The following is a 26,388-nucleotide window of genomic DNA, read 5'->3' on the forward strand; positions in this document are numbered from 1 at the left end:
ATACAAGATAATAAGTTCCATTGTAACTTTGGTTTTTCGTTTTAATTTTGAATGAAAATGGACTCAGAGCTTCTCTCTGGAAAATAATCCTATTGGCTGGATTCAACCGAAATGGGCGGAGCCAACACGGCTGTGCAAAAGTCCACCACATGCACAGACGCAATTGGTTGCGAAAAAGCGTTTCCGTCGCGCTGAGATATTCTGCTGAATCAAATGGACTCTGGATCAAACCTCTGCCGGTCCACCTGAAGTAGCGCTGACAGCGGCCGTCATTCAGACGCTGTTGTGGGACCACGGGTAACATGACGAACCCAGACACGATGGAGTTTGATGTTTGAGAACTAGTGGTTATTTTCAAGGCGGATGGCGGAAACGGTAACTAGTTTTACAATAACAAGCCAGACGCAGTTCCTGAGTGGGTTACATTCACGAGGCTGTGTGTGGCTACGGATGGTGTTCTGAACCCAAACACGAGGGCGTTCGATGATCGCTCTTTTCGCGGCAATAAGCCACGCCCCTTTAAGCCATGCAAACTTTCGTGGCGTGTTTGGTGTGAACACAGCATTAGAGGAGTTGGGTTTAGGGCCTTTGGACAGAGCATTGGTGCATTGGCTAAGGTAACCAGCTAACTTCTACCATCTGGCAAATCTAAACGCCAAAGAGGCAGAGCTCTGAATTACAATCACGTAACGGAGTGCACTCCGGTTATGTGGTCCACTCTGAGCCTCATCTATCTGAGGAGGGTTAAGTCAAACCTCTGGATGAGTTACAACAATCATCACATCTAACGTGTGTCTGTAACCTTATTTCTATGTCTGTTTACTCATGTCTCCTTGAGGGAACAAGATATCAAGGTCATGTCTGAAACTGACACGTTCCTATCTTGACTGATGCAGCGTCAACAGAGCGTCCACCTGATCTGGTCTCATCCGGTCTGATCCGGTCTGTCCCCCAGACAAAGAAAGGAAAATGAGTTGCTCATGACATCACCATGTCAGTTCTCACACAGCGGACAAACCGAGAGCATCGAGTGGCTCCATCACAACACACACACCATCATACCTGTGTGTGTGTGTATGTGTGATGATTCAGTATGTGTGGAGAACACACTCATACCTCAACACACTGGGTCACACACAGACACACACAGATACACATGCACAGACACGCACATACAAACACACACACACACACACACACACACACACACACACACACACTTGCACAGACACACACATAAACATACACACACAGGCAAGGTGGTTGTTAGGCACAGATGGAGAAGAAGCAGGAATGGTGAGTGTGTTATTTTAATGATCAGTCCGATTAAAAAATAAATGGCAGGAACCTGTAGCAATGAACACACACACATACACACACACACACACACACACACACACACACACACACACACACACACACACACAGCAGTAGTTGGCTTTGAAGAAGAAATCTGCATGCATCAGACAGCTGTCAATCACTGCTAGAGCTGCTCACACAGCATGCGGCACTGAGGGACAGAGCAGAGTGAAATAAAGATGATGATGATGATGATGATGGTGAAGTTGCTGCAGGACAGAAAAAGCAAAACAAACAAGTGTTGCAAAAACAGAACGGCGACTTCACAGGTTAGAAGAGTCTGTGATTGGTTAGATTTCTAGAAACAGAAGGTGATTGGTTCTCAGGCCAGAGGGCAGCTCAGGGCCCTGAGAGGAGGAGAGAGGATAAAGAAGAGAGGAGAGGAGAGAGGAAGAGGAGAGATGAGAGAGGAAGAGGAGAGAGGAAGAGGAGAGATGAGAGAGGGAGAAAGGAGAGAGGAAAGAGAGCAGAGAGGAGAGAGGACAGAGGAGAGGAGCCATGCTGAAGCAGATCATAGTCACTTATGCTCTCTGTCTCTCCCACACACAAACAAACAGACACACATACACAAACTAAGACACATATACACACAGACACACACACACAGACACACACACACACAGACTGCCACACACAGACTGCCACACGCACACACACACACAGACACACACAGACACACATACAAACAGACAGACAGACACACACACACACACAGACACACACAAACAGACACACGCACAAACTGAGACACACACACAAACAGACACACACATCCACACACACCCAGACACACACAAACTGACACACACACGCACGCACAAGAGTGAGGTCTGCAGTGTATGGTGTATGCGTGTGGAAACTCATTCCGTGGCCATGGCAGCCCCATGCTTCGTTTCCCAAAGCCCAAACACAGAAGAAGAAGCTCAACAGAAACAACACGCTGCATGTTCAGGGAGGTGGGCGGAGTCCTACATAGAGACTGCTGCATGTACAGGGAGGTGGGCGGAGTCCTGCATAGAGACTGCTGCATGTACAGGGAGGTGGGCGGAGTCCTACATAGAGACTGCTGCATGTACAGGGAGGTGGGCGGAGTCCTGCATAGAGACTGCTGCATGTACAGGGAGGTGGGCGGAGTCCTGCTTAGAGACCGCTGCATGTACAGAGAGGTGGGCGGAGTCCTGCATAGAGACCTCTGCATGTACAGGGAGGTGGGCGGAGTCCTGCTTAGAGACTGCTGCATGTACAGGGAGGTGGGCGGAGTCCTGCATAGAGACTGCTGCATGTACAGGGAGGTGGGCGGAGTCTTGCTTAGAGACTGCTGCATGTACAGGGAGGTAGGCGGAGTCGTGCTTGGAGACCGCTGCATGTACAGGGAGGTGGGTGGAGTCTTGCTTAGAGACTGCTGCATGTACAGGGAGGTGGGCGGAGTCTTGCATAGAGACCGCTGCATGTACAGGGAGGTGGGCGGAGTCGTGCTTGGAGACCACTGCATGTACAGGTAGGTGGGCGGAGTCCTGCTTAGAGACCGACTCAAGGGGGCAGTTTGAGTCCAGCAGCTGGAGTCCAGACTGGGAGGATTGGGGGTTGTGCAGCAGCCAAACCAGGAGGGGTCTCTCTGTAGGACTCTGCATGTATGATGGACGACAGACACACGACAGACAGCAGAGGACAGACAGACGGTCAAGCAGCAGCGTCAGTGCTGATTGGTAGAACTCATGCAGACTGAGAAGCTGTCAGAACGTTTGTGTTCGTGTCCCGAGGAGAGTAAACTTTCGAGTATATAACGTCCCCAGTGACCAGAGCGGGCTGCAGGTTTAGGGCCCTGTTGTTACTTATATATTCGCTCTCTCTCTCTCTCTCTCTCTCTCTCTCTCTCTCTCTCTCTCTCTCTCTCTCTCTCCCTCTCTCCATTTTCCTCCCTCTCTCCCTCCCTCCCTCCATCACCCTCTCACTCTCTCCCCCCCCCCCCCCCCCCTCACTATCCCTCCCCCTCACTCTCTCACTCTCTCCCTCCCTGTCGGCTCTTTCATTGCTGGATGGATAACGAGGTGGTGAAAGTACCAGAAGGAGGTAGAGGATGAGGAGAGGCTGCAACACAAACACAGGAAGGAGCTAGATGGGAGGGGCTAGAGGAGGAGGAGGAGGAGGAGGAGCTGCTGATGGCTCATCTCTGATGTGATGTGATGAAGAGCAGCAACTCTTCCTTTCTTAAATGTATGTTGCAGGCAGATGAAACTAGGCCCGGCTGAAATGAAAACAAAGTCCAGCCCAACGGCTGAAGCAGCAGACACATCTACTCGTATCCACTCGTTTGATATCTCCATTTAATATCTAAGATGTCTTTCTCCTCCAGTGATGATGGATGGCTGTAAAGGTCAGGGCGGTGACATCATACTGCACAAGACTGCTATCGTCACCAGGACAGGAGAACCCGAAATGCAGAAGACAGAAAATAGACTCTATGATTATGACATTGTTTTGCTGGGATTAAATGCGGACCCCATTTACCTCTATTCATCAGCCTGCAAGAATGTTTTCCGAGAACAAGGGGGACTATTTCTTTAAAGCAGACATTCCCAAACACTTGGTCGCGACCCCTAAGTGGGTCGCTGAACATTTTATACAGGCCGCCAAATAAATGACCAGATTCGCTTCGGTAGTCTTCATGTAACATTTCTATCTGCAGTACACCGTTCAGCCACATGAGGGAGTGGCTGGTTTACATATTCAATATATACATTACACAAAGTGCTACGTTAGCATTCCGCTCCTCGTCTCTTCTCGTGCAGCATGTGTCACTGTGTTGTTACCAAATGCTGACACAACAAGCGCTTCAAATTAAGGGGGAGTAAGTGAGTGATGGACCTGAATCCTGCTCGCGTACTTGGACTGTACCCCCACAACTTCATCATACCAGCTGTCTGTGTTGACAAAATACATGTGAATACGTGTTAGAATGATGCCGTGTGTAGTTTTAAAGCCCGGGTAACTTCTCTGTCTCTGTATCTGACCTACGGGAGATGGAGCAGCGGGGGGAGGAGGGCAGCTTGGAATGGAAGGAGGGACGAAAGAGAGCAAGGAAGGAAAGGAGAAGCAACTGAGAGGACGAATGAGGACAATCAAATGAAGAGACGCACAACCACACGCAGGCACACACACGCTCGCACACGACAGAAACGCACAGAAGTCAAACTACGGCTCTCGGAGATGTCAGCAGACGCAGAAACACAACAAACGAGACACGTGCGGAACTGACATACAAAGAAATCAATGAAAACATGAGAGGTGTTCGCTACTCTAGTCCAGGGATGGGAGGATGACCAACAGGGAGGTGGGACAGGACAAAGGAAGAGACCAAAAGATGAAGAGAAACTACTAAAGAAATCTTATCAGTGCTACACAAGAGCGTATTTAGATCTGGTCAAATCTAAATACCTCGACCAGAGAACAACTCCTTGTGGAGAACAATAAGAACACATTTTCATTTCACAGAATATGTCTGCAAACAGAGAACCTGTAATAGCTCATAAATAAAGAAGGAATAGGAGAGAGTTGTGATGGAGAGAGAGAAAGAGAGAGAGAGATAGAGAGAGAGAGAGAGGAAAAAAAAACAGGCTGCATAGAGAGAAAACTCTGGAGCCATCGGAGGGAGTGGGCTGGAAATACTGTTACAGAAAAAACAGTTGACAACAATTGCAGCGGCGTAAGTGAGAAGAGCAAAAGAAGAGGAATGAATCGAGGGAACGCTCTGTGTCCTACGGGGTTTATACTCGAAGGTTTACACTTCAGAGAACGGCGGAAGCCACATGACAGGAGCCGTCATGAGCACGAGTGACATCCAATCGTAGCATTTTTAGAGCAATAATCATATGAGCAGGAGTCCCAGAGTCGTTCCAGCAACATTGTCTCGGTTTCGACACGACAACAGTCCTCTACGTTAGCGACGCTACAGCCGGTCACCGGAGTAACCCCGCTTGACCTCACTCACAGACAGGAAGTGACACGCGGTGCAGGAGGAGCAGCCCTTTGCTCTCTGAACGTCCGGACGCGTCCTCGCCTTGCAAATCAATCCCTGCTTGTTTGGGACGTCTTCCTTATGAAGTGCTCCATGACTGTCGGTCCGGACGCCTCAGACCGAGAGGGAACAGCAAGCCGCCTCCTGCACCGACTCAACAACACAACACACTCTGGACTGGGACCGGCACTGGCTTTACACCAGACCAGATCAGACCAGGACCACACAGCCCGCTCGGGACCGGGTGCTGTTCAAGAGGGAGAATCAGAGAAAAAGAACAGAGGAGACATTGCACACACACGAGCAGCGAGCGAGGGTTGGGGAGGGGGGGGGGTCAAAATACTGCAGTCCACGTGCCGTGCAGCAGTGTGTGTGTCTGTGTCTATGGATGAGTGTGTGTGTGAGAGAGAAAGTGGCTGCAAGTATACACGTGTGTGTGTGTGTGTGTGTGTGTGTGTGTGTGTGTGTGTGTGTGTGTGTGTGTGTACATGCGTTCGGCGGACTCACTCCCGGGGGCTGGGCTGGTATTGGCTGTAGCGGTGGAGAGAGCTACGTGAGAGGGGGTAGAGATAGTGTTTACGTCGTGGAGCTGACTGAGCACGGAGGAGCGCCGCCTCACCGCCGCGCCCTGAAACGAACCGCTTCGCTTGAACGTGCTCACTACCTCCATCTGCAGGACAGAGACAAAACAGCAGCACTCAGTGAGGGCAGGAGGGGCTGGTCTGTGTGTGTGTGTGTGTGTGTGTGTGAGTGTGTGTGTGTGTACATGTGTGTGCCTGTTGCGGCCCTTTAAAAACCTCTTCTGTCAGCAGAAATGATAGAGACAGCATTCTAATGTCCTCTCAAGGCCGATGTGCTTCAGTGTTGTCTCCGGAGGCCCTGAAGGCTTCTGGACACGTTCTGCTGATCTAAGTGGTTTCTCTCCTGTTTTGTATGTCTTAAAGGTAGACATCTTCTTCCTCTTCAAAAACGTTTCTGATATTTTGAAGAAGGTTTCGCCAGAAACATCTCTCTAAGTTTTTAATAAGAGTTCATCTGCAGCCACTTGGGTGTGGTCTGTTTTCACAGAAGAAGAAGAAGAAGAAGAAGAAGAAGAAGAAGAAGAAGAAGAAGAAGAAGAAGAAGAAGAAGAAGAAGAAGAAGAAGAAGAAGAAGAAGAAGAAGAAGAAGAAGAAGAAGAAGACTTCCTCTGTCACATTATCACTGACCAGCCAGAATCCTAAACGATGAGGTTGTGTGTTGGTGTGTTTCACTCAGACCAGACCCTCCTCATGAGAAGCGGGCCGCTGTACCGAAGGCACTGAAGCAGGATCTACACTGCCAGCCTGTTGTCATGGCGACGCTGTTTCGCTGTCTTAAAGTACTTTCACACACACAGCAGTGCAAGGATCAATCAGTTAAAATTGTCAAGTCAGTGCTCAGCGTGAGCGTCCACACCATGTGTGGACGCTCACGCACACAATCACGGCTTCTGTGCCGTCGCGTTATGTTTCTGAGCCTGAAATACCAGCTCGGAGGTTATGAAGGCATTTCACCCGCAGAACACAGGTTCTCTGTGCAGGAGAGAAAAACTGGATCGTTATGTTTGGCACACGTCAGAAGAACGGCTCAGACAGGACGAGCTTCATGTTTCATCTGGACTCAGAGGGTCAACAATGCAGTTTCTCTCTGTGTGAAGGTCTCGATACCAGCAGTTCATTTAAGCAGTGTTACTACACCAGGAACTAGTTCCCCCAAAGTAATTAGCATTTCATCATAAAGCACTTGATTACAACATTGCAAACATCAGGTATTCCTCTTGATGTCATACATCATTGTGTCTTTGGGTTTCATTACTTGGTAAACAAACTGCTGGTGTGTCCGGACCAAGAGGAGCTTCTGGTTGATATGTCTGAGTCTGTGAAAGAGGTTTGGTTGAGGTTTGTCGCGGTGGTCTGGACCCAGTACCTGGGTCTGGATGCGGTTGAGTCCTCTGAACCAGAGGATCTGTCCACGGCGCAGCTCTCTCTCAGCGCAGTCGATCTCCTCCTCGTCATCTGCCAGCTCCTCCCCTTCGTCTTCCCCTGGCTCCAGGCCCAGCCCCGCCTCCTTCAGGCACGGCAGCCTCTCCGTGGGCACCGTGGCGATCACCTGAAAGCCACGTTTGTAAAATTGTTACTTGAGCAGAAGACGCTAGCATGGCGTTATACTCGGCATCTGGGAGCTTTTCCAACCATCAAACACAGATTTAAGATTTTCCACTTGGCAACAGTTTTTGTCGTTCCCCGACAAAATCCCCAAATCAGAAGCAAATGAACGTTGGCCCTACACCGTGTGTGAACATCGGAGCCCCCCAGGGCTGTGTGCTAGGCCCCTTCCTGTTCACTCTGTAAAGCTACGACTGCTCCCCCGAACACGAAGAGAGCTCTGTGGTGAAGTGTACAGATGACACCAAGCCACAGACCAGATTACAAACAACAATGAGACTTCGTATTAAAGCAAATCAACAGCCATGGAGCTCAGAGAACAACCTGCTGCTCAACGGCGGTGAAACCAAGGAGTCGATTGTGGATTTTTTTGACCGAGGAGCAACAGAGACCAGCACTGGTTCTTTGTGCGCTTTTATGTTTTGTTATGTGGCAAAACGAGACAGCAATCTGCATTTCGTTGTGCAAGCTAGTTGCACAACGACTATGAACTGTGTGCCCTTTGCTTCAAGACACTGTCTGGTTTAGAGGAAGTAGTGAAGACGTGTTAAACATTGAGTCTTGATGTTGACCCACAACTTGTGGAATCTCAAGCAGATGACCTATCGTGACCTTAACTATTCAAGCTCAATGCCTGGCTGAATTGTGGGGATCCACCGAGATGATCTCAACCAGCACGACTCCGCCCATGTCCTTCCTCCTGTGTGGCTGAAGCCCAGCTCACCTGACCCCAGAGCAGCTCCCCGACGCCCACGAACAGACACCAGAGCCACTGCTCCATGTTGAGAGGAGCACAGCTGAAGGGCTTCCCTCCCCACTGCACGATGATGATCTGCAGAGGAACACAGGACGTCATTAGTGACGCACGCACACACACACGCACGCACGCACACACACACGCACGCACGCACACGCACGCACGCACGCACACACGCACGCACGCACGCACGCACACACACACGCACGCACACACGCACGCACACACACACGCACGCACACACGCAGGCACGCACGCACGCACGCACGCACGCACGCACGCACACACACGCAGGCACGCACGCAGGCACGCACGCACGCACGCACACATGCACGCACGCACGCACACGCACGCACGCATGGACGCACACTTTATTTTTTCTACTGTCTCCTACCTGCTGCCTCCTGCCTCCTACCCTCTGCCTCCTACCTCCTGTCTCCTAATCCCTGTCTCCTACCCCCTGCCTTCTATCTCCTACCTCCTGCCACTTACACCCTGCCTCCTACCCCCTGCTTCCTGTCTCCTACCCCCTGCCTCTTACCCCCTGTCTCCTACCCCCTGCTTCTTGTCTCCTGCCTCCTACCGCCTGCCTCCTGCCTCCTTTCTACTACTCTCTGTTCCTACCCCCTGCCTCCTGCCTCATGTCTCTTGCCACATACCACCTGTCTCCAAACCCTCTGCCTCCTACCTCCTACATCCTGTCTCCTACCCCCTGCCTGCTACCCCCTACATCCCATCTCCTACCCCTTGCCTCCTACCTCCTGTCTCCTGCCTCCTACCTCAAAAAAACATCTCACTTTGATCAAAGCTTCTTAGTTTGAGTAAGACTCATAAATCAAAGTAGAGTCATTGCGACTGTAACGCCTCAAAGTGAATTTATTTCTGAGCTGGGAACATTAAGCGGTCATCACTCCACTCCAGCTGTGTAAAAGTGACACATTAAGTGAATTTGTAGATCTATAAACTCTGCATTAATGCTTCTGATATGACGGGCTAAACCTTGGTTCCATTGCGCAACATGTTGGGCAACAGTGACGGCGTGCTGCTGTGGGTCTACTTGTCTCAGTGGATGTAGCGACAGCATCGTGATCACTTCTTCTCTCTCAAGCTGCCTCCAGCTCTCCCTCATCTCCACTTTTACAAATCCCTCTGAACTGTCTCTTCTCTGCCCTCCGACTCTGTCCTCTGGCTTCTTCCAGCCATGAGGAGCTCTGCTGAATATCCTCTTTGCATCTCTTCTGGATTCACTTCTACAAACAAGCCTCCTTTGGCTGGTTACCAGTAGAGCTGGGCAATATAGCAAAACATGTCATCACATAATGTTTTCTTATGTGGATCGATGGCCATAATTATCACGACACTGTTCATCGAGCGTTTTTGTCGGTCCAACACAAAATGGATTAAAAAGCAACTTCGGCAAAAATGAATGTCATGAATGAACAATTATTATCGTGGTAGGTTTTATTGTGTACTTTAATGAGATTGTTGTATTGTACTGCTTAAACACACCAAACACCAAGATAGAAAGCTCAACAGAGGAGAAAGGTGGAGCGTACCTGCACGACGAAGGTCCCCACAACAATACTGCAGAAGATGGGGTTGGCAAATATGCCGTCAAAGACATTTCTCTCTCCGTGGATCTTGCGAGCGTTTATCTCGTTGAAAAGTTGCATGAGGACGAAGGTGTTGAAGATGATGGTGTAGTGCTCAGAGGGAGGCGAGTGCAGCGGAGCGTGGCGGCCGCTGTCGATGTTGAAAATGTGCTCGCCTGGAGGAGAATGAAGGACGAGAGAACAAGTATCAGCTGCAACGCAAATAAACACTATGACTGTGTGTGTGTGTGAGTGTGTGTGTGTGTGTGTGTGTGTGTGTGTTATAAACCCCTCTCCTAATCCCACAAGAGGCTCCCTGCCCAGAGCTTTCTCTGTGTGTCGTTACCTATGAACAGTAGGGTGAAGATGATAACCAGCTGGTACACTCCATGGCCCAGGATGTTCTTCATCATTGTCAGTGAGATGAGCGGGTTGTTTCGACCGTAGGGTTTCCGTAGCAACAGGGCCTCAGTGGGGGGCTCGGTGGCCAGGGCCAGAGAAGCAAACGTGTCCATGATGAGATTCACCCACAGCATCTGCACTGCCTTCAGAGGAGAGTCCTGCAGAGACATGTGCAAGCAGAGAGCTGTCACGGCCCACGGCGTCCCAGACAAACAACAACCAACAGTCAATTACAACTTAGTGCAATGTGTATTAAATTCACTCGGTAATGAGTAACATTAAAACTATTATATTCATCCACGCACTCATGCAACAGCACATTGCTCTTACAGGATGAATACTTTCTAGGCTGATCTTTCCGTAACAAGGTCGGCAACTAGAAGCAATCACCATTTTCTTTTGTATGAGTCAGATGAGCACAGAAAACAGTTGCATGCCTGCTATACTTTCTATGCTTCAGTTAATCAGTAAATGTATCCGTCAGGTTATGTGTGTGTGAATCTAGCTCAGGGAGTCTCAACCCTTTGTAATTTAAGGCCTGCTGCGGATGAAACAAATGAGTTTGTTCGTAAAATAGTTCTTTCATGTGTTTTGATCAAGAAGCACGGCCAGAAGAGTTATCTTTGCAAAACCTAAAAGCTAGGATTTAATATCATTATTAGCACTGGTCCTTTTATTTGACATTCAAAGCTTCCGGTGCAGTTTTTTTACGAATGAAGCTTTGAATACCTAGCGTCATATTTTATGATGTCACCACCCATCACAGGGTGAAGTCCAATAAATTGTGTTGTTATTCTGGTAATATGAACGTATAATCTAGTGCTGCCGCTCTGTTAACACACGTGCAGGTGAAGAACGCCGGGTAGAAAACTGTTTGTGATCACAGTGAAATGCTGATTTTGAAAGGATAAATGCCAACAAATATGGATTCAAGCAGAATATTTCACGAAATAAAATCATGTTGGGGTTTGGAAACGATCACATCTATCTTTTGCAACTCGACAGAAATACCAGCTCTCATCACATGAACACACATGCAAAAATAATAATATCAATACTTAAAATGTACAAACATGTGCTCGTCTACGTAGTTATGGCGGCTATCATCGTTGGATCTGCTGGCTATTTATTGTCTCGACTGCTAGAAGAACTCATGGTTTGCTCACAAAGTATTGAGGGCTTCCCGAATACCTGGACGCCGGACGCTGATGATGGTTCTTTTCATGTTTTTCATGCTTCATATTTGGGACCGTGGTGTTTATACCAGGACCGGGATCCAGTAAATGTAAGTTAAAAATCAATATGCATTTTGATTTGTCTGATAATGTTCTAGATAAGGGAGGGGATTACATTAGAGGTGAACAATTGTTGCTCTTTATGTATTTAACTTTCCATATGAATATATTGCAAATAACATTGTATCCATAGAAGCATAGATATGCAAGTTGATATTTATTTCATATCAAACAAATGTAACTGTTTCCATGTGTGTCAGGACATCTCTGCTTATATAAGGCGGATGCAAAAATACATAAAAAGCATTTTAACATTGGCCTTGTCTAAGCAGCTCAGCATGAGCGACGTTGGCTGAAGTGTCGCTTGTATTGTGTGTGTGTATGTGTGTGTGTGTGTGTCAGCACGTGTCCATCTGTCACCTGGGTGATGCAGGCGCCGGTGAAGGCCACGATGACAGCCACTACGTTGACCGTGAGCTGGAACTGCAGGAACTTGGAGATGCTATCGTAGACATTTCGTCCCCACATCACCGCCTTGACAATGCTGCTGAAGTTGTCATCAGTCAGGATGATGTCAGACGCTTCTTTAGCCACGTCAGTTCCCGCAATACCCTGACAGAGATGAGGCGGAGTGAGGAGGAGACTGAGACATCCAAATGGTTTGAGCCAGTATCGGACTGCCCGTCTCCAAACGCACATTATTGTATTTAACATAGAATGTATTTCAAAAGACTAAACATGTTGTATTTAGTCTTTTGAAATACATTGTTAACCCTCAGGGGTCCGTGCATGCTTTTTTCAGCTTTAGGGCCAAATTATCACTTTACACTTTTGCCTTAGGACAATGGTGCCTCGTTGCATAGATAGCTGAGATTGTTCTGCAATTTTTGATGTAACACATGGGTATGTAACTCATATGCAAGTGCCTTTAAAAAAAGGAATTTAAGAAATGATGTAAAATCAAGAAAATGACCTCAGACCCCAGAGGGTTTAAGCATGTATTATTTACAGGAGGGGAAACATTCTAAAAATCCTCATATTTACTGGAACGTATTTGGTATCTTAAGTCGATGAGGGACAGTTGTGATGTTTTGAAGTGAGGTTGATGCTGGTACTCTTGTCCATGTCTCATACAACCACACTTCAAAACATCCAAACTATACCATTCATATACTAGTTATATATAGGAATCACATATGAATCCCAAAATGGGATTCATATGTGCTTTTCTGTACACTAATACACTATTGCTACAGAAAGGTTTCGACACCAAATTAACATAAATGGGGAATAATATATCAGGTTACCATGGCAAAGCCCACATCAGCCTTCTTCAAAGCCGGTCCGTCGTTGGTTCCATCTCCTGTTACTGCAACAACCTGTCTTTGTTCCAGGGTGGTGCTGTCGATGATTCCTGAACACAAAAGAAAGATCGGCTCACATCTGCGTGGATAAATGTGTGTGTGTGTGTGTGTTTGGGTTTATAAACTCAAGACTTACCTTTGACCAGGGTGTGTTTGTCGGTTGGCGAGGATCGAGCCAACACGCGAAGTTTGGGCCAGATTTTGTCAATACGCTCCTGTTCAATCTGTCAGTCATATGAGGAGGGAGGGGGGGGGGGGTGATGATGATGAATAACATCAGAGAGAAACTATTAGCTGTCCTCTTCTTTCACTAGATGTCACTATTGATCCAGAGTCTTGGATGGAGGATACAGCATCAAAGAGGAACTGTGAACTCGGCTCTCATGAAGAGTCACCGCCAAGTAGGTTTTCAGATAAGAGGAATTTCCCCTGGTGTTTTGCTGCATGACAACAAAACATAAAACAAGTACTGCAAAAATCAAGAAACCTAAATACGTGAGAAAAACGTACAAAGATCTCAGTATGAAGTACATAATATGTGTGAATGTAAGTCAAAGAGACAGATGTTAATGTGGCGTGAAGTGTTTATGGCTGGGGGAGATGAGGCGAGCTGCAGGCTCTCGAGCAATCAATTGAAGCACACTGCACTCCTCATCATGATAATTCACACACATCAGTGTGAATAGAAAAGCAGAAAGCATTCTGTTCAATACAAATGATGAAGTGAAATGGTTTTGATGGAAACAATGCTTGTACGGATGTTGACGTCAATAGTGTGCAAGAACCCCAGTAGATGCAGACATTTCAGTGGCGATATGGGAGGGAACCTCTAATACTTGTGAGGATTTGACCTGTGAAGATGCCTTTACTTTTTGATCTTTGCACGATTGATTTATTTGTTCCAAAGAGCTGTGGGATGTGGTACTTAAGTACAAATTTGATGTAATTTGCTTGAATTAATCTATGTCTGCAACTTTATATCTGTACTTTTTACTGCACTACATATTAGTGGTAAATATTGTACTTTTTAAAATTTTATTAGAATTGTCTGACAGCTTTATTTACTTTTCATAGCAGAGTTTTTCATCCCTTTCCTGTCCGGGTAAAACCATGTCACTCCAGATGTGTTGATGAAGGATGAAGTGTTCCTTTATGTGTTAATGAATGTGTTAATGAATTAATGTCCTTTAACACCTTTTTTCACATACGTAACATTTAAAAAATCAGGCACATCTTATCTCTTAAATCTCTTCAGTTGATCCAGAATGCTGCAGCTCGTGTACTAACGAGGACTAGGAGGAAGGATCACATTACTTCTGCACTGGCTTCCTGTAAGATCAAGAATCACATTTAAACTCCTACTCCTGACCTACAAAGCTTTATTGGTGATCCACCATCATATCTTAAGTAGCTTATAGTGCCATACTACCCTACTAGAGAGCTTATAGTATCATATAACCCCCCCATAGAGAGCTTATAGTACCATATTATCCAACTGGAAAGCTCATAGTACCATATTACCCCACTAGAGTATAACTCCCTAGTGGGGCATAGTACCATGCCCCACTAGAGAGTTATGAACTGAAGGATGAAGTGTTCCTTTATGTGATGATGAGTGGGAGATAGACGTTTGGTTTATGCCAGAAAGGAGAGAGTTACAATGGTCGAGTCTACAGAGAGCATGAATGACCTTTTCCAGGTTTTCCAGAGTGTGACAGTATGGGTTTGATTCTGGAGGTGGTTCTGAATTGAAGGAAGCAGGACTGGATGTTTTTTTTATCTGTGTTTCAAAGTCCAAAGATGTTGTTATTGAGCATACAAGCTAGTAGAGTTGTGTTGAAAACACTTTTTTTTTAAACTTACTTACTTAAACTGAAAATTTAGAATTGGACCTAAAATTTGATAAAACAGAAGGATCAAACTTAGGTTTCTTTAAAAAAGGTTGGACCATAGCCTGTTTAAAAATAGATGGGTAGGTGCATCGGCTGTAGGGCCCAGTAGTTTATTGATTACAAATAGCTCCCTATTAAATGTAACAGAGAGCTATTTGTAATCAATAAAATACTTTCCCTACATTGCTGATAACCTCTTTAAGAAATGTAGTGGGAAGAAAACCAATGTGAACGTGAAAACAAGATAGGCTGGAGTGTTTTCCTATTTTCCAAAGGGAAGCGTATCATACGCGTGTCACACTTCATTTGAATACAAAAGGAACCATGCTATGACAGTTTACTCTGCACTTAACCCCCCAAAAAAGGTGAGACCCCAACTCACCTCTCCTTTCTCGTTCCTGATTCGTCGGTTGAAGTCTTTACCCTCGAGACAGATAAAGTCATCCCCAGGGTGGATGATGCCACATTTAGCAGCAATGGCCCTCGCTGTGTCAATGTTATCACCTGTCACCATCCGCACCGTGATGCCTGCGCGCTGACACTTACGGATGGCGTCAGGCACCTTAGAGGGAGAAGAAGTGTGTTCACACAAAAACACAATGCCAAGGAGAAGACTCTGCAGATCTCTCTCTCCTCTCCCAAACAGAAGAGAGTTGAATCTCATTCAATTGTCCCTCATGATTCCCTTCTGACACACATTTAGAGCAATAGAATCGTCTTGTATTGGATCTGAAGTTAACATATCAAGTAAGTAATTTATCTGCAGATGTTTCGCTTTAAAATGAAATCAAGCTTTTTGATGGATGGCAGTTTTTTAGGTCCAAAAAAGGCCAAAATGTTGCCTCAACAGACTAGCAAGGCTTCTTTATGCCTATGTCTTTGATTTGTGAGGCAGCTGTCCATCACTTGCAGCACCCACAGGCGGTTAAGAGGAGAGATCGCAGTCAACGGCGGTATAAATACTCAATACATTTGTTTTTAAATTTTAAATCACTGCAACCACGAGAGGTCCCTGAGCGTGCAGGTTGTCACAAGACACAGGACATGAGGCTGATGGTCCAGTAGTATGAGACATAGCCCCGGACACACACACACACACACACACACACACAGACACACACACACACACACACACACACACACACACACACACAGACACACACACACACACACACACACACACACACACACAGACACACACACACACACACACACACACACACAGACACACACACACACACACACACACACACACACAGACACACACACACACACACACACACAAACACAGGTACACAAACAGGTACGCACGCACGCACGCACACACACACACACACACACACACACACACACACACACAGGTACACAAACAGGTACGCACGCACGCACGCACACACACACACACACACACACACACACACACACACACACACACACACATATGTACGCACGCACACACACAAAGACACACACAGACATACAGACACACACATATACACACACACAGGCACACACACACACCGACACACACATGCACGCACACACACACACGCACACACAGACATAATAGATAATTACTTTTAGAACAGGTTGTAATGGCCGCAGTAGCAGCTGAACCTCTGAGCACACACACACCGGTACCCTACAGAACCGTACCTCAGGCCGCACAGGGTCCTCTATCCCGACCACAGAGAGGCAGGTCAACTCCGTCAGTATCTCTGCTTCGTTTTCCCAATCCGGCTCCGGGTTAGCCGGCAGGTCCCGGTATGCAATGCAGATGGTCCTCAACCCCTCACATGCCATTGGCTCAATCACCTGGTTATAAGTCATGATTAAAAGAAAGGCCTTCACAAAATCTACCACAGACAGCTCAATTTGCGGATTACAGACATGTCATTTACATTCTGATGCAGACAAAGTGGATGAAAATGCTCGCATATCTTTTGTCAGATTACTTTTTGAATATTGGAGTGGGAATGCTCTGTGACAGCTGTAAGGAAAAGACCTCCAGCCTTCTGCAGACAGCAACCGCTGTGGAGATACAAAGCTGCTGCAGTGCAAACTGAACTGGAATAAAGTTGTGCATGGAGGAAAGTTGTTTTTACTCAATGCACAGGCTGTGTTCAAGGCAATTTTGTGTATAACAGATTTGGAATGTTTATAAGTCAGTCGCTCACATTTTGTTCAGTAATGCACAAAGAACGGGTTAACAACACTAAAATTTAATTACCAACACCTTTAAAGTGGCTATAAGAATGTACAAGTGACCACATATAAAAAATGTGACAATGTGAAAGGGGTAGTGATGAGTCTCTAAAACTCATGTACACGACCTGCTCCGCACCAAACAGCAGACAGACACAGTTAGCGAGTATCTGATGAACACTATGGATTTAGCAGGTCAAGACATTTTCCTCAGGAGTTCATGAGGTGGACACAACCACCAGTTCTAATGACTGATAATGTTGCTCTGTAACTGCTGGATGTGTAAAAAAAAAACATTTACCAAATAGATCAAAGCTTCATTCATAATGTTGGCATTCAAATTCTAAATGAACATCCCAAAGCTGTGCAGCGTACTTGTTTTCTGCGCATTGTGCATTTCTGCACAGGCTACACTAATATTATTAGGGTTCTACTATTTGTGGATGTAGTGTATAGGATTGATTGTGACTTGTGTGATCTAAACATTTTTATTAACTTCAGGGGGTTGTAAAGTGCCAAAGTCAAAAGGAATTTTGATCGAGGAAAAAATTCTGCTTCAACCCATATTTGTGGACAGTCACCTTTGACTTCCAAAAATCGAATCACTTCATCCTGGAGTCCAGATGGACATTTGTGCCAAATTTGAAGAAAGTCCCTCCAAACTTCACTGATTTATGGAGTTTACACTATGACTCTGGCCACCGCAGAGAAGAGACATTCAGCACAGCCCTTGTGAAGACATTGTTCTGCACATCGCAGCTTTTAGTGATTCAGTCTCACCTGTTTGACCATCTCATCTCTGTCACGCGGACGGAATGAGCGCGGTTCTCCATTGGCATCAAGGATGAAAGAACACCTGGAGACAGATGAAGGACAGGATACAAACTCATTATTGGAACATATTGTGTCCCTTACTTTTGAACCCAGTGCCCAATGAACTATTTTTGCCTCATTCCCAACCTCCGCCTCTTCTAACACTCACTTCTTCAGCAGGATCTCCGAGGCTCCTTTGCTGTAGAGGCGGAAGGAACCGTCAGGCAGCTTGATCACCGTACACATGGACTTACGCACTGAGTTGAATGTATAAACCTGAGAGAGAGAGAGAGATTGTCTAGTATCTATATTACTAATTTGACAAAAATAAATAATAAATAGTAAAGAAAACAAAGAGCACAAAAACCCAAGTTCAGAACCAGAGCCCAAATGTTCTGTGTTTTTTGTCAGTCTGTAAAAAACAAACTCCACCCTGAAGCGGGCAGTCAGCAGTCCTGTCAGCATCCAACTCACGTCCTCTGACCCTTCACCCCTCAAAGGAAGGAAGTTCATTAGTGTGTGTATATGTTCTTTTTTTGCAGAGTAGTTTGGACTTTAGATAAACAGAAATAAAGAAAAGTGTTCTCCTAAGCCCTGAAACCACACCTTCAGGTGGCTGAAGAGTGTCTCCAGTCTGGAGCACTCAACAAACAGATGGTGGATGGTTTCTATCTCAGTGCAGAAAGGACAGGTAACATGAGTCCTGATAGATAAGATCTTAACCTGTTAAGAAGAGGCTTCACCAAGACCAAAAGCCCTTAAACCTGTTGAGCCTTATATCAGGTCAGAAGGTAAAAAAAAAAACACCATTTGTTTAGCCCGAGAGATGGACTTCTCTAGATTGAAAAAATAGGAGGTAGGAGCATCCATGTCCCTCACCACTGGTGAACCTTGATCTGACCAAAGCTCCCTTAGCTCGTCCTCGTAGAGAAGAACCTAGGTGTTGTTGCTTCTGTTGAAGCCAGTGAGTGTCTGTCCTGGTGGGGGTAAGTAGACTGCGCTCCAAATCCCTGATTTCATTTCCTGAATCCGTAATGAGCCTTTTGACTTTACCTGTGGAGTGACTTGTAAACTGTTGTACAAAGAAATAATTTAGTTGCCTCTCTGAGATGCTCCCAGTTGCCACTAATTCTACGAGATGCCGGAGCGTTTGCCACTAGTTTTTGAATCGTGGCACCAGCACCTCGTAGAACACTGGTGTCAGACCCGTTTTCAGTGAGTCACAGGTTTTTGAGTGGGGAAAAAAAACCTGTGCTTTTATTTTGAAGGGAATTTTTAATGCAGCAGAGTGCTGTACTCACACTCGCATTTCTGAGACCGTGGAGTAGGCAACCAACTGGGTTCAGTCTGTGTGTTCTGCCGAGACTTATCAAGAATCAAGGGACCTTGATCAAGGGATTTTTGGGCGTATTCTTAGCCTTTCCTACATCCCACCACTGACTCATGGACTCAAAGTCGCACTTCTTTTCTCTCCAGATCCCCCAGAAAACCTCAAATTTTATGCTGGTGTTAAATTCTGCGCAGAACTGGCTCATCTCGAATGAACCTATTTTTCTCCCCCGCCGGTGTGGAACCCGGTTCGGGATGCCCTTCGGCCGGTCTGTACGGAGCCCATGTGGGTTAGCAGAGACTATTTCGGTACAAAAGATCGCTCTGGCACAGATATTCATGGTGCCAAGAGGATGAATCCTGAAGACTTTGATGATTCCTTAAATTTCCCTGGAGTCCCACCAGCAGCTTTTCACGTACTTTTCTTTCTTATGTTCCTCTCTGTCCAGCTGGTCTGACCGAGCAACAAGTACTAGTACCAGAGGTGAAGAGTAACGCGTTACATTTACTCCTTTACATGTGCTCAGGTGCCTTTTTGAAGTAAATTGTATTTGTCAGAGTAGTTTTAATGGAGCATAATTTCTATCCGTACGTGAGTAGATTTTGAGAGAATAATCATTACTTGTAATCTGTTACGTTTGAATACAGTAATCTACGTTTATTTCTTTATTATTTGATGCTTTTCATGCGGCAGGTGGTCAGCTGCGGTTGTGAATGCTGGTCTGAAGTCAGTACATCAGGGAGTGTGTCTGTTGTGTTTATGCTAATCAGTTTAATAACCTATTATACACACATTGTATGATGCTTCAAAACTGCCACGACCCTGCTTCCTGTTATGCAAATATCAAAATGGTGAGGCTGTAACTACTCATGCTTTGTGTTATCAAAAGTGCTTTTTTTCCATGTAGACAGAACAGATATATTTCAACCTCGAGGGTCAAACTGTAGACATCTACACCTTAATGATCTAAGTTTTAGAACAGTGCAACATGTTGACACTCTTTATATTTACTTTTTGACATCACAGACACTGACTTTTACACACATGATTTACTGATTTATTGGCCAAATTATAATAGAATAGAATATTGGAGTAAACAAGCACATAATGTCAGTTCTTTTTACTTATTGGTTACTTACAGTACAATACTATTTTAGTCTTTAGTGTTCTCACTAGGGAGATACATAATTCTTGTGTGTATGTGGCGGGTTATCTAATCAATAAATGAAGAATTGTCATTTCTTCAGTAATAAATATAAATAGAATGAATGTTCAAGTCATTTTCACGTTAAACAAAAGACTTGGGAGTAGAGTTAGTACTAATACCACTAATACTACAACACTGATATTTTTGTACTCTGAGTTAAGTAGTTGTTATCCTGTATATAGGCCCTTTCCTCTAAAATTAAGGTGTATCTCTGCAACCACTATAATAATTTGGGTTTTATAATAAAAGGTACACATGCGAGACTTAGTTCAGATGTGTACATATCAGTGTTACTGGTTAAGAGTAAATGAAGATGACACACAGAAAAAATGAAAAGGTTTCAGGTCCGCCTAGAAAAAAAACGCTTTCATGATGATTATTAGTTTGAAGTGATGCAGCTGTACGGTCCGACTCTAACCCAAACATAGCACACATACCATTTCTGTGTTTTCTTTGAAAGTACAATCTCCCTGCACACAAATGTCCAAACCGAAGTTGTGACAAAGCGTTACATCAGTAAAAACACCAGTGAACTATTTATTCAGAAGTTCTCCTCCACGCCAGCCCTCTCTTGCATCTCAGTCAATGAGCTCGTGGATGGCTTCAATTCTAAAGTTAAAAATGTTATTGATGCCATCGCACCCACTAAGGTGAAGGTTGTCACACCAGTCTAGAAATGCCACACTAGTCCGAATAGAGAAAAGAGAGTGTCGGAAAGCTGAGCACAGGTAGCGAAAAACTAATCTCCAGCTTCACTGTGGTATCTATAAAGAGAGACTTCGAAATTATAATTTGGAACTTAGAAATGCAAGGCAGTCCTTCTTCTCTGACATCATAACAAAAAACAATAACAATACACGCGCCTTATTTGGCGAACAAACCCTCCGGCGTCGATAACTGCTACGCTTCAATCCACCTGGCCTTGCAATCAATTTGCCTCCTACTTTGCTGACAAAATTCAGAAAATTAGACAAGCAGTTGGTGGCTCCATACCAACCACAGGATATGTGCTGTCGCCATCTTTAAATAGCATCCATTTAAATATCATGACACAATTTTCATTGGAGAGATTGGTTTTTAAAAGGTTAAAACTGCAATATCAAATGTGTTCATATAATAAAGGACATTGCCAAAATATGTAGTGGTTTGATGTTCAATTCTTTTACCGTTTTTTAGTTATATATCCATCAATTATTTTGGAAATATGTATGCAGGATGTATATCAATATTCTAAAAAAAAACAATGTAACTGGTGAAGGTGGATGTGGTGCATGGTTCCCTACCTTGTACAGTCTCTCCTCAGGGATCTGCTCTCTGACCGGGGCATAGTCTCGGTGCAAGTCTAACACAAACCCCAGAAGGCCACATTCAGTCTTGTTGCCCACCTGCTTAGCCAGGCCCCCCTCCACATCAGGTGGCTGATACAGAGACAGGCGGAATCAAGTTTGAGGGGCGATTAGAGGGAGATAGATAAGGAGACAAGAGAGATGGATGAGGGAAGAGGAAAGAAAGAGGATGACATTTAAAAACGTCAGGACTACTGAAGCGATGAAGCCAGAAGAGTGGGATCTCTGTCCGTGCATGACTCACTAAGATCTTAGAGGTGTAGGCGCTGTTGATAGCGATAGCGTTGACTAATAGATCCAGTGTCCGGGGGTTTATCTGTCCAGGGTCCGGGACCACACGGTGGTGCACATCACCTGGGCAACAACAAGCTCACTTACACATACAGAATATACATCTTTTTTTAATCTCTGTACATTAAGCCCACGCTGACCCGTCTGTGACCTGTAAATGGAAGTAGCTAGCAATAGATGAACCTGCTATCAATAGGAAGCTTAGTTCTATGTCCCCTGAGAGTTCGGAGGAGCTTTGACAAGTCTAAAAAACTGTTTCCCAGTCAAGTATGAACAAAACCAATCCTTCATGAGAAAGAGATTTCCTCCTGCTCAGCTGTGTCACTCACTGGAGGAAGATCTATTCCACTTGTTTCCAGTTTTTAATGCTCAGCATTCAGAGGGATTCTTTTTTATAGCCTCATCATGTCCATCATTGATGCATATTCTTTTAAAACAAAAGAAAATGTAATTTTGTAATCTCTTTATAAGGACTGGATTTACAAGTGACAAAGGAAGCGATGCCATCCTATTTATTTGTACATAGTTTTGTTTTTGTAATACTAAAACAAATATACCTTACTATAACAACTATGAAAAAATGTTTTACTATTTTTGCAAACAAATAAAAGTTAAGTGATACTGTAAAAGACGGATAACTGGACAATTGAACTAATTAGTGTTTTAAAGCAAAGTCTGAATCAACAACATGCATACATCTGCAAAGTCACCCACTGTAGTCCAGCTCCCGATTAGTAAAACAGTATCGTCCTCCACGGCCCAAGTATCTCTTCTACAGAAGCTGATCCAGTATCTGGACCTGATGCACTGCCAGTAATAAGAGGCATCTTGGATTGAGTGGCCTTATGTCTCTAACGGTAATGTAATCTGACGTACCCAGTTCGCCACGAAAAGCTAAGCTGCCATACAGCTGGGACGAACCACAAACTCTTCTCCTCTCCAGCTACACCCAGAGTTTGTATTTATGTATTTCATAACTTTTTGCTTACCTATGTGAGTCTGCACCACAGTCATGCGGTTGGTGGTGAGGGTGCCGGTCTTGTCGGAGCAGATGGCCGTGGCGTTGCCCATGGTCTCGCACGCATCCAGGTGGCGGACAAGGTTGTTGTCCTTCATCATTTTCTACAAATGAGATAGTGATGAAAGCATAGGGATGAATGAAGGGGTGTGGTGGGAGGCAAGAATGATGGATATAATATATATATATATATATATATATATATATATATATATATATATATATATATATATATATATATATATATATAAGCTGCACGCTCTGATTGTGCATCTGAATGATATTAGTTTAGAAGATTTCAGTTTCACTTTTATTATATCAACTGTGCCTTTGACACAGTTGACCATACAATATGAAAACTATATTCGGCTCTCAGCCACAGTGCTAAAAGGATTCAATCCCATCTTCACAACATTAACTTTTTTGTCTTTATAATTGGTAATTATGCGTCTGGGGGGACCAACATGATGTGTGGAGCTCCTCAAGGCTCAATCATCGGTCCTCTTCTTTTACACATTTACACTTTATACAAAAAATAACATCAACTATCTTATGTAGCTAAAAACCCAAATGCACCTTGCTCTGTCACCAAGCGAATACAGTCTCTTTGCAAGGACACTGAACAGATTATTTGACTAAATGCTGGCAAATATGAACATATCACAAGACAAACTCGTTTTGGGTGCAAAAGATTGCTGAGAGATAGAATTTATGTTTCTGACGAGCAAATACAAAGTCAGTTCAACTTAAACAGCCACGACATTAAAATTATAGCAAATGTTGAAATGTGCCTTCTACCGTTTTAAAAACATGACAAGAATAAGATGACTCATGTCCAATTAAGACTTAGTGGAATTGATCAATGCTTTGATTGCTGCAATTCTCTTTTCTTAAATGTATTTTCCCTAAAAGGTTTTCAGACAACTGCAGCTCATTTAGCGACAAGCAATAGTGTGCAACATAATCCACCTCGTTACCAAAAAACAATCAAAAGCACTAATTGTCAAATTTACAAGTTTAAGTGTCTGTACAGATTAGTGTTAATTTCTGAGTTTAAAACCCCACTGTTGGTTTTGTTTACTTTGGAAATAGCAAAACAGGTTGTTTAAGCCTGCTCGCAGTCCGAATGCTATTTCCTCTCTCTCTCTCTCTCTCTCTCTCTCTCTCTCTCTCTCTCTCTCTTCCTCCCTCTGTCTCTCTGTCCCTCTCTCTCTTGCTCTCTCTCCCTCTCTCTCTCTCTTTCCTGGCCCCATTACTACACTGTCTTCTGTCAAATAAAGGCAAAAATGGCCATTCAAATTTGTAAATGTGCTGACCAATCCCATTAATCAGTTTAGTTTTGAGGTTTTTGTCACCCTGTTTTCGCGGGACAGGGATGTCTATGTGTACAGATTGTAAATCACTCTGAGGAGAATTTGTAATTTGTGATTTTGGGCTGTTTAAAATAAACTGAATTGAATGGAAGAGCTCTTACTTCTGCTCATAAAGAGTACTGCTCTGAGTGAACAGCAACAATTTAACTCAGAACCGCATGTATCAACATTTTTATCTTCGCCTCTCTTCCATCATCTGGATGTTGACATAAAGCACAGCTTAGAGAGATTTCAGTGAGGAACTAAAAGGGAGGAGAGTAAAAGTAGTATTTTGAAAAGGCGAGGGGACACCTGGTTATCTCCAGTGGGCCTCTGTGGACAGTAACAGTCTTAACGACTGTGACTGTCAGCAATGTCTACATTTCCATTTGCTAAGCATTCAGTACACTGGATAGGTGGGTCTACCTTGACAGAGTAAGCCAGAGAGATGGTGACAGCCAGAGGTAAGCCTTCTGGGACAGCCACTACCAGCACAGTGACTCCGATAATGAAGAACTTGACAAAATACTGGACGTAGACCGGAGTGCACTCTGCCAGCCACGTGTGACCTGTAACACACACCATACGACATATTGATAGAGAGTCCAACCCAGCAGAGTGGGAAATATCCAGACTGTAAAATGTAATAGTGGTCCAGACTTACACTAAATGAGTTAACTTTACTGTCTGAGCATGTGCAGAAGCCAACATTTAGTCCTTGCACGCTCAAGATACAGTGAATTAATGTAATGTAATGTAATGGATTTAGCTGACTCAGAAGCTGAATTATCAAACAAACAATAACTGTGTGTAAAATCTTTAGTGTTCTGCTAATGCTCTGCAGGCTACCTTGTGGTTACAGGACAACAACGCATCCCCCTGAGCTAGTCAGGTCACCTTCAAAATAATTAATTGCCACATCATGAAGGTTGACAAACACATTTTTGGTCGCAGGGCACACAACATTGAGTTACAAGTGATCGCTGCATGACCGAGCTTTCTGCAGAAGCGACGTTAAACAAAGTTGTGTTGAAACTTGCAGTGCGTGTTAAGAGACATACTGTTTGTAAAGCCAACAACTGTTTCTCTGGAGAACTGTGTTGAAGGTTTGCAAGAGGCTGCAGTAACAGTAAGTAAGGTACTGTTTACCCAGCATGCAGTTTGGCGGTGCAATTTTATAAATGTATTTTGTGTTACAGATTGTTTATGTGTCACAAACTGTTGTGTCGTGGTGTTTTGCACGGATAAAAAGCGTTAGTTGTGGGTTATAAGTTGTTGTTATAAGGTTTTAACCATGACTAAAGTTAGAACCCTGATGGGTAAGTAGCTCAGGCCGCTGAGCTCTCACCTCTGAGCTGTGAACATTACGTTTTACTGTCTGTCCAAGAGCGACAACTGTTGATTTTGGCTATGCACCAACGGTATATTAAAGATTCATGCCGTGTGGACCAGTTGAACCGGTACACTGCACAGCCCTAATGTGTTGTTTGGAATACACACAACAAAGTATATTTCACATGAAAAAATGTAGTTGTTTGAAATAGTATTCATAAGTAGGCTATACTAGTCAAAAGTACATTCCTGAGTAAAGTTTTAAGTACTCATTACTCATTATTTTGACTTACTTAAACTCTACTGTAACACTACACTAAATACACATGTGTTAGGACAACATATATAGTCAACTTTACTTGCCTGTAATAACTTCCTTTATTTTTTTATTTTTTTAAGGCAAAGTTTGCAAAGTTTCAACAAGTAAGGTTAACTAATCAGATTTTACAGTGCAGGAAGTGAAAGAGGTGCATTCTGGGATAGTATGTGTGTCCTTTCAGGACGTTGTTTACACACAGACCTTCAACAACAAACGTGTTGATGACGAAGAACAGCACCAAGATGATGACGGTGATGGCCGACATCACCAAACCTGTGTAGGGTTCAAAGAAAGGAATCTGTCAATCAGAGTATCAAATATCTAATATCTATGAAGACATTCTGAGTCAACTAACACTCATATGATTACGTCA

General features: G+C 44.5%; 1 protein-coding gene across 4 annotated transcripts in view; it reads right to left on the minus strand.

Moving 5' to 3' along the window:
• atp2b3b (ATPase plasma membrane Ca2+ transporting 3b) overlaps positions 1 to 26,388 on the minus strand; it is a 47,364-nt gene that overhangs the window by 1,218 nt on the left and 19,758 nt on the right. For 2 of the 4 annotated variants that reach the window (XM_068598487.1, XM_068598488.1), the window contains exons 9-24: positions 26,217 to 26,288; positions 24,791 to 24,933; positions 22,984 to 23,116; positions 21,948 to 22,057; positions 21,641 to 21,775; positions 17,990 to 18,096; positions 17,788 to 17,863; positions 16,459 to 16,617; positions 15,185 to 15,364; positions 13,047 to 13,134; positions 12,854 to 12,960; positions 11,967 to 12,158; positions 10,256 to 10,469; positions 9,874 to 10,085; positions 8,285 to 8,392; positions 7,322 to 7,504 (exon numbers count right to left, since the gene is read on the minus strand). In XM_068598487.1, coding sequence (XP_068454588.1) covers positions 7,322 to 7,504; positions 8,285 to 8,392; positions 9,874 to 10,085; positions 10,256 to 10,469; positions 11,967 to 12,158; positions 12,854 to 12,960; positions 13,047 to 13,134; positions 15,185 to 15,364; positions 16,459 to 16,617; positions 17,788 to 17,863; positions 17,990 to 18,096; positions 21,641 to 21,775; positions 21,948 to 22,057; positions 22,984 to 23,116; positions 24,791 to 24,933; positions 26,217 to 26,288 — 2,219 coding nt within the window. Of the gene's footprint in view, positions 1 to 5,881; positions 6,045 to 7,321; positions 7,505 to 8,284; positions 8,393 to 9,873; positions 10,086 to 10,255; positions 10,470 to 11,966; positions 12,159 to 12,853; positions 12,961 to 13,046; positions 13,135 to 15,184; positions 15,365 to 16,458; positions 16,618 to 17,787; positions 17,864 to 17,989; positions 18,097 to 21,640; positions 21,776 to 21,947; positions 22,058 to 22,983; positions 23,117 to 24,790; positions 24,934 to 26,216; positions 26,289 to 26,388 lie in introns of all 4 variants that reach the window. The other 2 variants (XM_068598490.1, XM_068598489.1) reach the window with 2 other exon arrangements.

The sequence above is a fragment of the Clinocottus analis genome, unplaced genomic scaffold (genome assembly GCF_023055335.1).
Source record: "Clinocottus analis isolate CAN_PGR_092001 unplaced genomic scaffold, fCliAna1.0.p SCAF_4, whole genome shotgun sequence".
NCBI classification, from domain to species: domain Eukaryota; kingdom Metazoa; phylum Chordata; class Actinopteri; order Perciformes; family Cottidae; genus Clinocottus; species Clinocottus analis.